Here is a 15,700-nt window from a genome sequence, read left to right as displayed (position 1 = left end):
CCATTACGCATCTGCGTGAAAACCTCTCACTTGAGGCCTATGCCCTTCACTCCATCGATGTGGAAAAGGAGTATGTTGCTGCTGAGACGGAATACGATTCCCTTACGTTTCCTATTCTTTCGCAAGTTGCTCAGTACGCTAAGGAAGAGAATGGCGTGCAGCCGTTGAGGAATTTGCTTGAACCTTCGCAAGCTGGACCTTCCGCCGCTCCTGCTGGCGGCCAAGAAGATAGCGTGGTTGTTGAATCTGGGAATAGTGTCAACGACGTAGATTAGGCTATCTTCTTGACTTGTATAGTTGCACTTTTTGTTTTGTTTCCCCCCCCCCCTTTTTGTACGAGCGTAAGCGCTTTCTTGTAATTGTTTGTATATAAATGAAATCTTTCTTTTAAGTTGTGAAATGCGGAGTATCGTTTCCATTCAAATTCGACCCTTGGCCTGTTTTTACAATTGGAATCGATTTACATATAACATCTTCGCAATTGTGTTGCGTTCCATGTTCTAGGAATCGCTGAGCCATCGAGATGCATTAGAGTGTAAGCGCCTTTTCCCAATACTTCCTTAATTTGATATGGACCTTCCCAAGACGGCGCCAATTTTCCTTGTGCATGTGCTCTTGATGCCTCGTTGTTGCAAAGGACGTAATCTCCGGCATTGAACTTACATATTTTCACTTTGGTGTTGTAATACTTCTGTAGCTGGCGCTTGTAGTTTTGTTCTCTTATTGCGGCTAACTCTCGACGTTCTTCGAGAAGCATTAAGTCTAAACGCCTTTCTGCGTTGTTGTCCTTTGGTAATGTGATTCTTGGTGAAGGAACACCGACTTCGGCGGGGATCATTGCCTCGGTACCATAAGTTAGGCTGAACGGCGTTTCTGCATTACTTGTATTTTTATGCGTTCTTATGGCCCAAAGTACGTGAGGTAGTTGATCGACCCATCCTGATTTGTGGTTTTCTAACCTTTTCTTGATTCCGCCAACGATTGTTCTGTTGGCGCGTTCGACTTCGCCATTCCCTTATGGGTGAGCAACAGAAGTGAATGTTTGTGTGACATTGAGTTCCTTTAACCATCTTTGGATGTGCTGGTCGGCGAACTGTGTTCCATTGTCACTTACCAAATTCATGGGTAACCCAAAGCGACAGATTATGAATTCCCATATGAATTTTTTGAAGCTGGCCACGTTGATTGATGCCACCGGCTTCGCTTCTATCCACTTTGTGAAGTAATCAATTGCCACAATCAGGAACTTCACACGCCCTGGCGCCTCTAGAAATGGCCCTGTTATGTCGATTGCCCATTTTTGAAATGGCCAAGAGGCTGTTACTGGTATCATGGCATTTTTCGGGCGCAAGGTGTTTGGTGCATTGCGTTGGCAGGCGTTGTATCATCACAACTCTTTGTCGGCATCTACATGCATGTCTGGCCAATAATACCCTGTGTTCATGATTTTGGCGACTACCATTCTTGGGTCTGCATGTACTTCACATATTCCCTCATGGATTTCTCTCAACAGATAACTTGCGTCTTGTGGATCTACGCATATGAGAAGTGGGCCCAAGTGCGATCGCCTGTACAGAATATCACCTTGGATTGTGTAGTTCAGTGCTTTGTGGCGGATCTTCCGCGCTTCTGCTTTGTTTTGCGGCAAAATACCTCTTGCGAGGTAATTGATGATTGGTGCCATCCAACTTTCTTCCGCCTCTGAACATACGAAAACTTCTTTGTTCATTATTGAAGGCGTTGTCAGGACTTCGATGCGGACATCTTTTGCGAGGTGTTCAAAACCAACCGAAGCCAGTTTGCTTAAAGCGTCAGCCTGTTTGTTCTCACTTCTATTGATGTGTTTTACCTTGCATGTGGTAAAAGCTTCCATCAGTACTTTGGCTTACGCTAAGTATGACGCCATCTTGTCGTCTTTTGCATCGTATGATCCTTCGATTTGATTTGCCACTATCATTGAATCCACGTGTGCCTCTAAATGGCGGGGCCCCAATTTTTTAGCAATCCTCAACCCTTTCAACAGTGCTTCGTACTCCGCCCCATTGTTTTTGCTCCTGAACTCTAGGCGTATCGCGTACGAAGTGTTGGCCTTGTGGGTTGGTTATTCTTAAGCCTGCGCCCGCACCTTCATCATTAGAGGCTCCATCTGTGAACAGCTTCCAGACTTCGTCTTTTTGTTGATCGACGGGAATTTCGATCTCTCTTTTGCATTCTTCTTCTTTTTCTTGCGGAATTTCCGTGATGAAGTCTGCCAAGACTTGACCTTTGATTGCCGACCTTGGCTTGTACTCGATGGCATGTTCTCCTAATTCTATCGCTCATTTTGCAAGCCTCCCAGACAATTCTGGTTTTCTTAGTACATTTTGTAAGCAAAAGTTGGTGAGGACATGTATTGGATGGCCTTGGAAGTATCTTCTCAAACGTCACACTGTCTGGACCAAGGATAAGACTATTTTTTCCAAGGTGGAGTATCTTGTTTCCGCATCTGCCAGGGTGCGACTTATATAATAAATGGGCGTTTGAATGCCATTTCTTTCTACCATCAAGACTGCGCTGACTGTTCTTTCTGATGCTGCTAAGTATACTATTAACGGTTCTCCGGCTTTAGGGGCTGTGAGCGTTGGTAATTCTTCTAGGTGCGACTTGATTTCTTGGAACGCTGTTTCTGCTTCTTCCGTCCATCGGAACTGAGATTTCTTGAGGCAGTTTCTCAAGGTTGAGACGAACGGGAACGATCTTTCAGCGTGACTAGACAAAAATCTGTTCAACGCGACTAATCGGCCGTTGAGTGTTTGCACTTGCTTGACCGATTTTGGTGGAGGCATTTTTTGCACGGCTTCCAATTTTTCCGGGTTGGCTTTGAAGCCACCATTCGTCACGATTACTCCCAGGAATTTCCCTTCTTCCATGCCGAAAGAACATTTTCCTGGGTTGAGCTTCATGCTAATTGACCTTAATGTTTTGAAGGTCTCCTCGATATCTTTAACATGGTTCCTTCCGTCTTACTTTTGATAACCAAATCGTCCATGTAGACTTCCAAATTTCTTCCGATTTGAGGCTTGAACTCTTTGTCCATCAACCTTTAGTAAGTAGACCCGACGTTCTTGAGGCCAAATGGCATCAGTTTATAACAATATGTTCCGCTGTTTGTTCTGAATGCCGTTTTGTCTTGGTCTCTTGCCGCCATGTGGATCTGGTGATACCCTTTGCATGCGTCTAAAAAGCATTTGAACTGAAAGAATACCAGTGCGTCCACTTTAAGATCAATCTCTGGCAGGGGGTAACAATCTTTTGGGCATGCCTTGTTGAGGTCTTTGAAGTCAATACAAATGCGCCATTGGCCGTTTGCCTAGGGTACCATTACCGGGTTGGCTACCCATGTTTGGTACTGAATTTCTAGGATTATACCTGCATCGATTAATTGCTGAACTTGTTCATCACAAGCTTTTGCTTGTTCCGGTCCCATCTTCCTTCGCTTCTGTACCACCGGTACGAAGGTTGGGTTAACCTTTAACTCATGTTCCGCTTTGCTTCTTGGGACCCCTGTCATGTCCGCTGGAGTCCAAGCAAAGACATCAATATTTTTGAGTAATAAGCTCTTGAGCGCCACGCGCGCCTCTTCAGAGATGGTTGGTCCAATGGTTACGCTTTGTTCTGGGAATTCTTTGTTGAGCGTCCATTTTTCCACTTCTCTGGTTTTGCTAGTTTTTAGCACCTTCTGTGGCGGTGTCTTTCTTTCTGCCATGTTGCATTCTATGTTGGCGTGGATCATTTCTACTCCCGTCGGTGTTGGCACCCCCAATATTCCATGTGCTATTGACGGAGTAGCATTGAAATCCCCAATAGCCTCTCTTCCCAGAATAATATCATACTGCGGGTGTGGAGTCTCCATTATCAGGAAGTCAACGTCTTCCGTTCGCGAATGGAGTCCGTCACTTAGCTCGATTGGGAATGTTATCTGCCCCAGCGGGTATTCGATGCTTTGGTTGAAACCTGCGATCGGAGCGTTGACGGCTGTTACCCGGCGCTTGTCCTTTTCTTCCACTAAATCAAAACATTGGCGGTACATGATGTTGGATGTTGCTCCCGCGTCAACAAAGAAACACGGTGTCCTGTAGTGACCAAACGCGGCTGTAATCACTAAGGGTGCTTTCTTGTTTGCTCCTCCTCTTACTCTTGGGAAGATTACTTGTTCTTCTTTCCATGCCGCCCATTCTATATGTCTTCTCTTTTTGTTTTGGACATTGCATGAGATCATGTTGGCATGAAGGTCCTTGATTTTCTTTTCAGGTCTTCCACCATCCTTTGGGGGTGGACGTCGGTACTTTCCCTTGATGTTTCTGACCAGATGATCCAACTTGTCATTTTTCACGCACTCCTCGATTGCGTCTTTCAAGTTAACACACTGATTCGTTGTGTGTCCATGTTGTTCATGAAAGTCGCAATAACTTTTCATGTCTGTGTTTGGCCCCTGTCTAACTGGTGCCGGCTTCTTTAGTTGAATCCCTTCACTATACATGATATTTGTTGCGCTTTTTGTCAGTGGGGTCCATCTGGATACATTTGTCTGGGGTGCATTCATCTGACCCTTTTGTTTGGCTTTGAAAGGTTCAAATGTGGCGGACTCTCTGTCGCTGTTTAGCCTTGACCATACAGAAGACATTCGTTTGCCCTGGCGGGCTCTATTTATGTCATTTCTGGCGTCGTTCTTTGCAAGTTCTTTCCCCAAGCTTTTCTCCATTCGTGCGTATCTTTTGGCCGCGGTCATGACATCGTCCCATCGCTGTGGCATACCATCTCTGCCCGTAAGGTTACGAATAAGATTGTCACACTTTACGTTTTGGCGAAAGGCTGCCCGCAGCAGTTCTTCACTTACGCCACCAATGTTGAGGCCTTCTTGGTTAAATCTAGTGATGTAATCTTCTAGTGTTTTGTTGTTTTTTCTGACGACATTCAAAATGTCTGCTGGGTCACTGATGTGTCGCCGTTGCTGGCTAAACTGTTGAATGAAATTTTTTGCTAGATCTTCTCAGCTTGTAATTTGGCCATCTGGCAATCTTTCAAACCATGCTCTAGCGGCTCCCACCAGTGTTAGCGTAAAAATGTGGCACCATAACGGCATGGTCCATCCTGATACTAGCCCAGCAGCTGTGAAGGTTTGCAAGTGATCATCTGGATCTGAGATACCATCATACTGGCATACCGTTGGCGGGATTTTGGGATTTTCTGGCAGCTCTGCTTCGGCTATTCTTGCCACAAATTTTGACTTTCCCGCCGACGTTGTTGGCCGGTATGGTTTGGAAAAATCAACCGCCGCTTCTGGGTGGTATTTTACTAACTTTTTGGTGTCTAGCCCATTCCAGCTTTCTTCATAGTCCGGGTCGTCTAGGCGTGAGTCTGCCTTTAGGTTCGACCGCTGTGACTTCTCTCCAGCTTTGCTGTTTTGCTTAGCAGGAGGTGTTATGGCAAATGGTGTTTTCGCACGAACCGGCGTTGAGTTCTCTTCAGACTCTTCCTATTCATTGCTACTAGAGGCTGTATCAAACAGTGGTCTAGGTTTCACAACGGACGCCATTTTTTCTTGTACTTTGTCTTTCAGTTTTTGTTGTTCTGCCTCGAGCCACGCCATGATGTCTGGCGGCATAGTTGCTTTGGAACTTTTTTTATGTTTATCTGTGACGATAGGGTGGACGGTGGAGGCATTAAGGAGACCTTCGTCTGTACCCTCCACGTCCAGATTTTCGATGTTTCCTGGCCAACCTCTTTCGGTGTGGTCTTGCCACTCATCTGAGTCAAGAACAGAGTGAGTTACTGTTCTAGCTATATGCACGGATGGCGCCAATAAAAAAACACTGATCCACCCCTCAAGGTCTAACACGTTAGTCCGAGGGTTGTTGTTAGGTCTTCCCCACGATGGGTTATAAAACCTTCTTGGTGCAGACAAGTGTAACCTGCAAAACAGAACACCGTGAGCTCGTTACGAGGAATGGGGGGATTCTCTCGTAACCACCCTCCGGCGTGAGAATCAGTACTCGATAGTACGAGATAATGTAATTTGATAGTGATAGTAGGAGAAAGTATATCCTTTACCATTTGGAGGTTTATTGGTATTTATAGCCGGAGGAGAGAGAGAGTGACCAACCACCTTGTCAGGTTTTCCACCAATAATATTCTCCACTCATGCGGTCGTAGTGGTTGGTGGAAGTTGGTGGGCATCATGGCCTTTTGACAAGGACGTGGTTGTACTATTTGTACCGTCTTTTATGTGATGTCCAATCCCCATTGGTTTGGTGTTTATCCCTATGTGGGTCACTTATATTTTTGTCTCATGCTGGTGGGACCTTTATATTATCATTCCCGAGGTGCCAGGAAAAGTTTTATATTGGACTACACTCTTTGCGCCATGTACTACGCCTGGCATTAGTAACATCTCGGCGCCTAGTGTTCCACCCATCGTATGGACTTGGTGTTACTTTGTCAAATGGTGGGTTTCATACCCTACCTCTACACTATCTAATTGTGAAAATTGAACTAGTCAAAACATTAAACCTGTTAGATTTACCCGAATACATCCATTTAAAAGATTGTTTGGTAGCCTCTTAATAAACAACAATCTAACATTGTTAGGCTGAGGGGTGTGGGGGGCGCGAGAGGGGGCGCGAGTGGGGGCGCCAGCCAATAATATTGTGACGTGTGGCAGAGAGAGAAACTTGATAAGATGGGTGTTGGTAGTGGTGCTCGCGCCCCGGGACATGGTGTGGAGGGGCGCGAGAGGGGGCGCGAGCGGTTTTTTTTTTTATTTTTTTATAAATGTATTAAAAAAACGTATTATTAAAAAAACTCATAAATTATTTAAAAAAACACACATTAATTAAAAAACACATTAATATCTAAAAAAAAAATTAAAGTACTAAAAAAAACATTATTCTTATTCTTCGGCTTGGTCTTCTTCGATCAACCTCTTCCGGATACGTTCCTTTTGTTTTTCCATCAGCATTTGGTCGACCGGATTTAGGTTACTGAAGTCTCTTGTAAGGAATTCCAAATCTCTCATTCTTTTTTTTTCCTTTTTGTCATTAGAGACCACCTCCACGGTTTTGTTGAATTTATTGAGGGATTCAACAAGATCGTTGATGTTTACGGCTTCCCCCTCAGCCGGTTTTTTGCCCCTGGCGTCCCTTCCCAATGGCCGCCTCCTCGGCGGTGAAGACGTTTCCTCCCCCGCAACGTTTAGGTCGAATCCAACCCGGCAATCCGACCCGGCGGAAGTGCTATACGCTCCAGACGAACTAGTTTTAGTCCGTTTCGGCCCTACTTCCGCATCAAGGTCCGGCGCCACCAGCTCAACCCACTTGGAACACCTTCTCAACCTCTCCCACACCTTTACACCGTCCCACGTCTTCACCGTCCCATACCTCCGCAGACACTCCTGCTTCCACTCTTCGACAGTGAAATTATAAACCGCCAAATCGTCACTGCCACTTGGTCTCATACGACCGGCGTTCCTGTTGAACAGATTAGTAAACAAGCCGACAAATTTTCTGATTTCGGTCCACCGACCCGAAATCATATCGGCGTTCCGCTCTGTACTCCCAACGAGCGAATAGAACGTCTCCCTAACCTTTGTCCAAAAGACCCTGCTCTTTTGGTAGTCCGCTGCAAAATGCATAAATAAATTTGTAAGTCATTTAACTTTTTTATTTAACTTTTTTATTAAAAATCATTTTTAAAAACGTTAAAACAATTACCGCAACGCCGATCCTCAGAAATGACTATCCAAGCCCGACACAGGGCTTCCTTCTCATCCGATGACCACGGAGTGGTTTTCCGTTTCGTCCTTCCAGTCGAAGCCGAACCCGACCCGTCCGTTGCAACTTGTTTTTTCCGGTGGACGCGTCTTCTTTGTCCCGCAGCTTCACCTTCTGGTTCTTGTGTCTCCGGAACTACAAAGTTAGGAGACGGTTGTATGTTGGATGGTTGAAAGCCGGATGGTTGTTGCGACCCCGAATAAAACATCGCTTGGTCCGGTGCCGACCATAAATCGTCGTAACTGTAATCTGAATCTAGGTTTGGGTACCAATTTCCAGCCATGTTTTTAAAAAAAGGTTTGGAAGATGGGGTGATTTTGGGTTTTGGGTATGGTATGTGATATTGGTATGTGATATTAGTGTTGGTTTGGGTTTGATATAGGTTTAATAGAGAGAAAAGATTGTATGTTATATTGTTGTGGGTTTGTGTTGGATATAGGTTATTATATAGAGAAAAATTGTATGAAAAAAAATTTTTTTTTTTAATAAAAAACGAGCCCAAACGGCTCTATTCACGCAACCCAAGAAACCTTCACGCCATTCTCAGCCGCTAGCCCATCCGCGCCTGCCTCTTTTTCCGCGCCCGCGCCCCTCTCGCGCCTCGGTGGTGTGCGGCTGTCCTCTTGCGCCCTTTCTCACGCTCCACACCCCTCAGCCTTAGGAATTAGAAGAATTAAAAAAAAAATAAACATCCAATGATTAAAAGTGAAAATGAAAATAGGTAATATAATGTCATTTGAAGGACTTCTAGAAGCTAACTAGTTCTAGACTTCTAGTTGTGTGAACACCCCAAGAAGTATATTTCTTGTCATTGTTGTTACTTCAAAATATTTGAAGGGAGAATACAAAACATAATTCTGGCTGTGGGTCATTGAGAATAATATATACTTTAAATGTTACATATAAAACCTAAAAATTAGTAATAGTTTTAGCCTTAAAAGTTAAGCTCTAAACTAAACCATTCGTTTAATACTTTTAGAAGTTGGGTCGAAAGAATTGGCACACAGTGAAAAACAAAAAAAAAGGAGGTTAATTTACGTTCATCTTTCGACCGAAAAGTTCTTTTTTAATTAATAATGTATAATTATAAGTACATTATGAAACTTTTGATTAATTAAATCTTCAAAAACATATGTGTAAGCCAAAATCAATATAACAAAAATAAAAGCATACATTTAAATTACAGTTATTATTTTCACCAACATGTCTTCATTTGTCATAATCTCAATGGACATTTAAAATAATATAACCATGTTTTTATTTACAAAAATGAAGTGTGCGTGGTGGTGTCTTGTCAAGTCTAGAAAAGTATTTTCGTAAAATTGTTATAAAACTTTAAAAAAAAATAATCAATGCGAGACCTTTTTCAGAGATTATTATTAGGAAAAAAAATCTTAGGGAGTAATTTAAAACTATAACACTTATTAGGATACTATAACAAACTAAAGACTAATGTTTTTATATGTTAATAATCAACATTTAGATAGCACATGAGTCAATTATCTATCTTCAAACTTTATATCTTATTCATTGATAAGTTTTTGTTTTAAGATAAGGAGATGATGAAGTAATGAATATTTATAATTTCACATAATGCTTGACTTTATTGTTTCTTAATGCTATGGTATTTTATGTATTCTTAATTTTAAAATATTTATACTTCTACACTAAGTATATATACGATACATGAATTTAATTAACAATGAAAAATTTTCAAACTGTGAATATCCTGTTAATATCTAAAGATAACTGCTAGTGGCACATACATAGTTTTATTGGACTCACTCTTTGCATATGTGTAGGTCACTCTTCATATATCACATTTTATTAGCTAATGCATTATAATACAGTATAAGGCCCCGTTTGTTTTTTTTAGAGATTTAAGTCTGAATCTGAATACTACATCTGAATGTTAAGAGGTGGTTCAAATGTCTGAAATCTGAATCATTAAGAGGTGGAGGCTAGAGACGAACCTCTAGTCGTCGGAGATGGAGCCTAGTCTCCGGGTTAGAAGTTAATGGAGGCCGGAGACAAACGTATGTTTTTTTGGGTTAAGAGGTTTTCAGACCCACTAAAAGCTCTTACTGGTTCAGATGCTATTAAGACACTGAACTCTTAATGCCAGAAAAAAACAAACAGCCCCACGTCTGATTACGTCTGACCGAATCAGACGTTTTCCTCTATTCAGAGAAAGAGGCAAAAACAAACAGAGCCTAAGTCTGTTGAAATTTAAGTCTTGATTTTTGTTCAAGTAATCGGGAGATGCAAAAGGTTTAATCCAACAAAGAGTTACGAGGCACGGGTTCATTCGAGATTCGGGTATTGTAGGATGATAATCAACAGGCCGTGGGTCGACTCCGTCTAACGGATTGTCATAGATGCAACAGATCTTTATTATTCCAAATCAAGAAGTATTACCCAAATACATATTGAAAGAAGATCAATGAATACGTGATAAATAAGTTGAACAAAACATATACAGAATTCGGATCATCATTGTGACAATCTGATACATAAGAAAATACATTGAAAAACAAATTATAATCACAAAACTGTGAAACCCTAAATCAAGGGAGACGAAGTTGTAACAAGAACAACAAAAAGGGCGAGACTGATTCGCGCCTAAAACAATCTCTTCAAAACTAAGTGTAGAAACAACCCTATATTCTCTTTTATGAAGAAAATATATAAATGGGCATAGCACGTAAATTCTTTAAACTCAGCTTCTAAGCTCATCTGCTACTAAACGAGCTCAAAGTTCATTCGTCAATTAACCTACCCTTGCTAACAACACAACAAAAGGTTAGAACTAAAAGATACAATATTATATAATATTTTTATTATACGAATTGAACTTAGACGCATTTCAACACCGATCGATAATGTTAGCATTATTATTCACTTCCATATGTTTGTTTTCTTGAGAAGTCTCGGCCCGGCCCAAAGTAACCTAATGGGCTAGTCCATATTTGTTAGAATTGCTTATTGGGCTGTTTGAACAAATATGAATCTAGATCAAGAACCAGCCATTGATAAGTCTAGCAAATGGGCCATGAGTCTAGAGGTGCATAAATCGGATGTTTCAAATACCCGGTTCCATCGGGTATGATTGGGTATTGGAAATTCGGGTATTGGCAATACCCGGTTCGGGTTTGGGTCCGGGTATTGCCTCTAAAAAACATACCCTATGCATCGGTTTCGGGTCGGGTATTGAAAAAACCTTATTTTCGGGGTTTTTTTGGGCTTTTTTCTGGGTATTTTCCGGGTATTTTTCGGGTATAGATTGGATTTTTTAAAATGTAGCACTTTTTAGGGGTATTTTTCGGGTATTTTTCTGGTATAGATCGGGTATTTGAAATACCCAGTTTCGGGTATTAGAAAAACCCAATTCCGGGTATGAAACCGGTTCGGGTTTTTGGGTATTACCGGGTACAAATCGGGTCCGGTTCGGGTTTTAGTACCGAAATGTGTACCCTACGGGTAGGGTCGGGTACGGGTTCAGGTATAAAAAAATCGATTCCGGGTTTTTATTTCGGGTCTGGTTTCGGTTTCGTTTTTTTTTTCCCACCTCTAGCCATTACAAATGGTGTATGTAGGAGTATGGACCTAGTTGCTGGATTGTTGAATTGAGTTTTGAGGCCCCTATAACGTACTTCTTAAGGCCCAATAACTTTTTCCAACACCAATGCCATGTTTTATAAAAAGTGATCAAATTTACTCGTTTGACGTATTTTTATCTTAAACACGAGATTAATAAAGTTACTGAACCCGTCCATAAATTTACTATGCGTGACAACATAAAGATGTTGAATTTTACCGATATACTAACTTAACCTGTTTATATCACTGTAATTAGTTTTGCTTCAATCACGTTGTGTTTGGGTGCTCACAGTTTTCATAAGATTGAATATTATTCTTCTTGGTCTTTTATAAAAAAAATAATTTTGGGACTCAGTTTTTATATGTTTTTATTATGAAATTGGATTAAGTTATGGCAAGTAAGTGACTTTAGAAATGGGACTAATCAACTGAGTCAGATCTAAATCAATATTAGACTAAGCCAATATATGCTTGTTGAATTTTTGTAATTTATTTTATAAGGTTTATTATTTAATAATACAACTTGGGGGATTTGGGGTTATATACTTATATGGTCAAATCTCTTCATCCGTGTATTAATAAACGTGCATGTGTGGAATTAATATAATAAATAAATAAACTATATAGGACGTTATTCAACTTAAAAATCACTTAAAGGAACACTTTTTTTAACCGTGTTTAAACCCACTCATAATATCCAGGTGAGTCTTTTTAAGACGTGATATTAACTGTTCATACTGATTTTGACACTTCAAGTCTCCTAACCCATAAACCATCAAAGAAGAAACCCGTCATTGTAGGAAAACCTTCTTGAATCAGGTTTCGAACTTGAAAATCAATTATATTTACTTTAAAAAAAACAACATAAGTACCACCCAGATGAAATGGATTGATGTGTCCTTGGATCTATTTTTATGTTTTAGGAATAATCATACCGGTGTGAGTTTGCCTTTTTCATGTTTATGTCTTTTCAAATTACGCTCCTTTCGGTAGCTCGTTTGTTTGATTCTTGGATTAGATCGTTTGGCCTAATTGAACTTTAATTTATCTCAACCATATCAGCTAACCCGCTAACTTTATAAATATCAAACCTAATAGTTAAGAAACATATGATACTTACATACAAAACTTATTTATTCTTATAGTTAGCATCTTTTATTATCCGTCAGTCTGTCACTAATAATAACACTGGTTAAAATTCATAAACTTTAGCTCATTCATGACATAATCAACATAATTAGTCATCTTATTCATGACAAACACAAAGTAGTGGAGATGATGAGAGTTTTTGTATATACATGTATGATATGTATAAATAATTGAATTAACCTAATTTGGTGAGGTGGGTATGGGGCAATTATCATTGTATGAAGGAATGTTGAAACTTCCCAAATGGTCACAATTGAAAAGAGGTGAAAAAGTGGGTGAAATTTGACTATACTCAAAAGCATTTCATGATCCAATGCCCCATTCCTCAAGCCAAGCATAGTGCTTCAAAATTGACTCAAGGCCATCATCTCATGGGGTGATGCTATGCTTGCATTAAAGTTGGTGCCTTTAGGTCTATTTGGTTATCATTATCTTTTTTTTTTTCTTTCTTTCAAAAAATATCATTATTAAAAAGTTAATTGGAGTTCTACCAATGACTAAATTTGTTAACACAGAATATTTGAATGGTTAATTGTATTAAGTGATAATTAATCAAGAAATAAAAACCTATGTTAAAGTCATTTAAGTATTTCAACTTTTACATTAAAGGGTATTTAAACTAGTTTGCAAATTACTCAACTTAATTTTAATTATGCTAATTTATTAAAAATATGCCAAATAACGAGACGGCGAACAAATCAATCCAGGTTGTGAAGAAAAACATGTGTTAGAATCAATGATCTCACAGACGAACCAGAGCAGCTTGGTTAAGCCTTTTTGAGTTGTTCTCTTATGAACCGGTTGGTTACCGATACCGGTTAAATCGACAAACCAGATGAATCAAACTAGGTGGTCATACGGAATTCAAAATTGTTTTTTTTTTCTTCAAAACTTCATTCATTAATTAGTTAGTACTTCGGTCTTCATATTATTTTTACTTAAGTCTTCGTGTTTACTAAAATTGCCAACTCAAACCAAAACCTAAAGTATTTTCATATTTTGTTTTGAATTATATACATAGTTTTTATTTTTTATTTGTTATGACGTTATTAGGTTCTTAAATCCAATACTACCGGTCAAGTGGACTGATAAAACAACGAATTCAGTATTTGGTCCGGTTTTAAAATAGAACTAATAATTATGACTTTACTAACTCCAGAGCACATAAGTTAATTGATTTGTTCATTATTTAACACATTTGTGGTCAAAGTTAAACTTGTATTTAGATGTTTTTAAAATAGTTTTGACATATATAGGAAGCTAAGGCCTGGTTTGATAAAAAATGAAAATATTTCTTTTAAAATAACCTATAAATAACATTATAATTTGGATTAGGGGTCAACATTCAACAAGCCACAAAAGGAGACAAAAGTCCCCCCAAAACTAGTGTTGTTTTCAAGGTTTTGTAAAAACTAGTATGATCTTCTAGGTTTCCTAGAGAGATTTTGGTTTTCCAACTCATGAAACCATGCCAAACTTTTTATTTATCTACCCTATATATGTTGCATAAAATAAGCACCATTGTTGGTTTATTTTAATAATAATATTTTTCCTGAATTAATTATTTTTTTATCATGGCTAACTTATTTATTATAGATAGTTTAGTTTCTTTAAAATGGTAATTACTAAAATTTGTATGATAAATAAGTTCTAACATGCACTATACGGGATTTGAAGTTAGAGCATAGGAGGTCTTCTCACTTTCTTCCACTTTCCTCATTTTATCTCGCATGTCACATCAATGTCATATCAACTCTTTTTATGTCTTCTTGGTTTCTTCTCATTTTCCCCAAACATCACGGCGTCATCCTACTTTCACACGTATTCCCTGTTTCTTCGAAATCCCATGACCACTTAAAATAAAACCGGGCAACCTTGATTTCGGTGGGGAAAAAAGCCAGGACAAACCAAAAGGATGTTATACCCGGTCGGCCTGTTTTCCCCGCTTTTTCCCCGGCTTCTTTACGGTCCATCTGTGTGATCTTTGGTATGGTTTAGTAAGGTTATGACTTATAGTTTTGATTAAGTTTTAAACAGTCCTAATAAGTTTTCTAAGCAATGTTTTCATAACCGGATCGCTAGCCATTTTACGGGGCCATTCGTTGAACGACTCAAATCGGAATAGTACAACCAAACAAAGTTACTAATAATTTTGGAAAATATCAATATTGCATAGTTATAATTTATAAATACTATACTGAACTAATGTTTAATATAAGTATGTTGTTATATAAAGGAAAAACCGATTAACCATGTGCCACAAATTCTCTTGTTTAGCTTTCTACCTTTGAAAGTTTTTTCTTTAAACAATATATAAAATTTTCTACCAGCCGAATTCCACAAAAGGGTACATAGAATTTGATACATGCCTTTCTATTTCATTATCAACCACCTAAATTCCACAAAAGTGTCTTGAAGACTAGAAGGGCAGTTTTGTCATCTTCATCACATATGGGTACTTGTACTTATCTTTATTTTTTGATGCATCATACAAATATGTCTAAAGGTGTTAAGAGTGTTCACTATCAACTTCCCCATGTGTCGGTAAATGTCACAGTCATGGCATTTCATTAAAATAAAATTAATCTATACTTTTTGCCTTAGTAATTCTGTAGTGATCACTAATTTTGTTTCACATATAATAATCACTAATACGCGTGACTGTTTATAATAACGTTCACAACCTTGTTTCTTTTGCATTTTGTATCTGGATTTTGGTCTGGTGATATACAAAAGATAGTTACAACAAATTCATAAAATGCGTATTATCGATTTCTATTAAGGGATCGGGTTAGTGTTAAGTGTGTATAGATTTTGGATATATAGGAGAGTGGAAAGAAACCTCAAAGGTGACATTTTGGTAATCGATTCACGGATGACAATAACCGCACTTTTGTTGCACACTTTCTTATTAATGTATTCATTCCCCCATCCGTTTTCCTATAATTATATTTAAAATAATTACATTTTATCTCACTTTTTCAATTAAATAATATTTTTATACATTTATTATTACCTTTTTTTACTACTCTGCGCTACCAACCATTTTCAAATAATACTGAAAAATTAATGTGAGTGAACTATGTCTTCCCAGATATACCAATAAATAATAACCGCTTCCTATAGTCGGATCAAGTTATTTT

General features: G+C 39.1%; 2 protein-coding genes across 2 annotated transcripts; both read right to left on the bottom strand.

Moving 5' to 3' along the window:
• Positions 1–460: 460 nt before the first annotated feature.
• LOC143624448 (uncharacterized) lies at positions 461–1,333 on the bottom strand. Its single transcript, XM_077095102.1, has 3 exons — positions 1,115–1,333; positions 960–1,014; positions 461–873 (listed from the first exon to the last, which is right to left on the bottom strand). Exons 1-3 carry the CDS (start codon positions 1,331–1,333, stop codon positions 461–463), a joined length of 687 nt encoding a protein of 228 aa, XP_076951217.1.
• A 54-nt stretch (positions 1,334–1,387) lies between these two features.
• LOC143624447 (uncharacterized) lies at positions 1,388–1,873 on the bottom strand. Its single transcript, XM_077095101.1, has one exon. The coding sequence runs from the start codon at positions 1,871–1,873 to the stop codon at positions 1,388–1,390; it is 486 nt and encodes a 161-aa protein (XP_076951216.1).
• Positions 1,874–15,700: the final 13,827 nt, after the last annotated feature.

The sequence above is a fragment of the Bidens hawaiensis genome, unplaced genomic scaffold, assembly GCF_021521415.1.
Source record: "Bidens hawaiensis isolate Kalapana, Puna unplaced genomic scaffold, B.hawaiensis_p1.1 tig00003781_1, whole genome shotgun sequence".
Lineage (NCBI taxonomy): Eukaryota > Viridiplantae > Streptophyta > Magnoliopsida > Asterales > Asteraceae > Bidens > Bidens hawaiensis.
The sequence above is the reverse complement of the archived record's forward strand: the minus strand, read 5'-3'. Positions and strand labels throughout refer to the sequence as shown.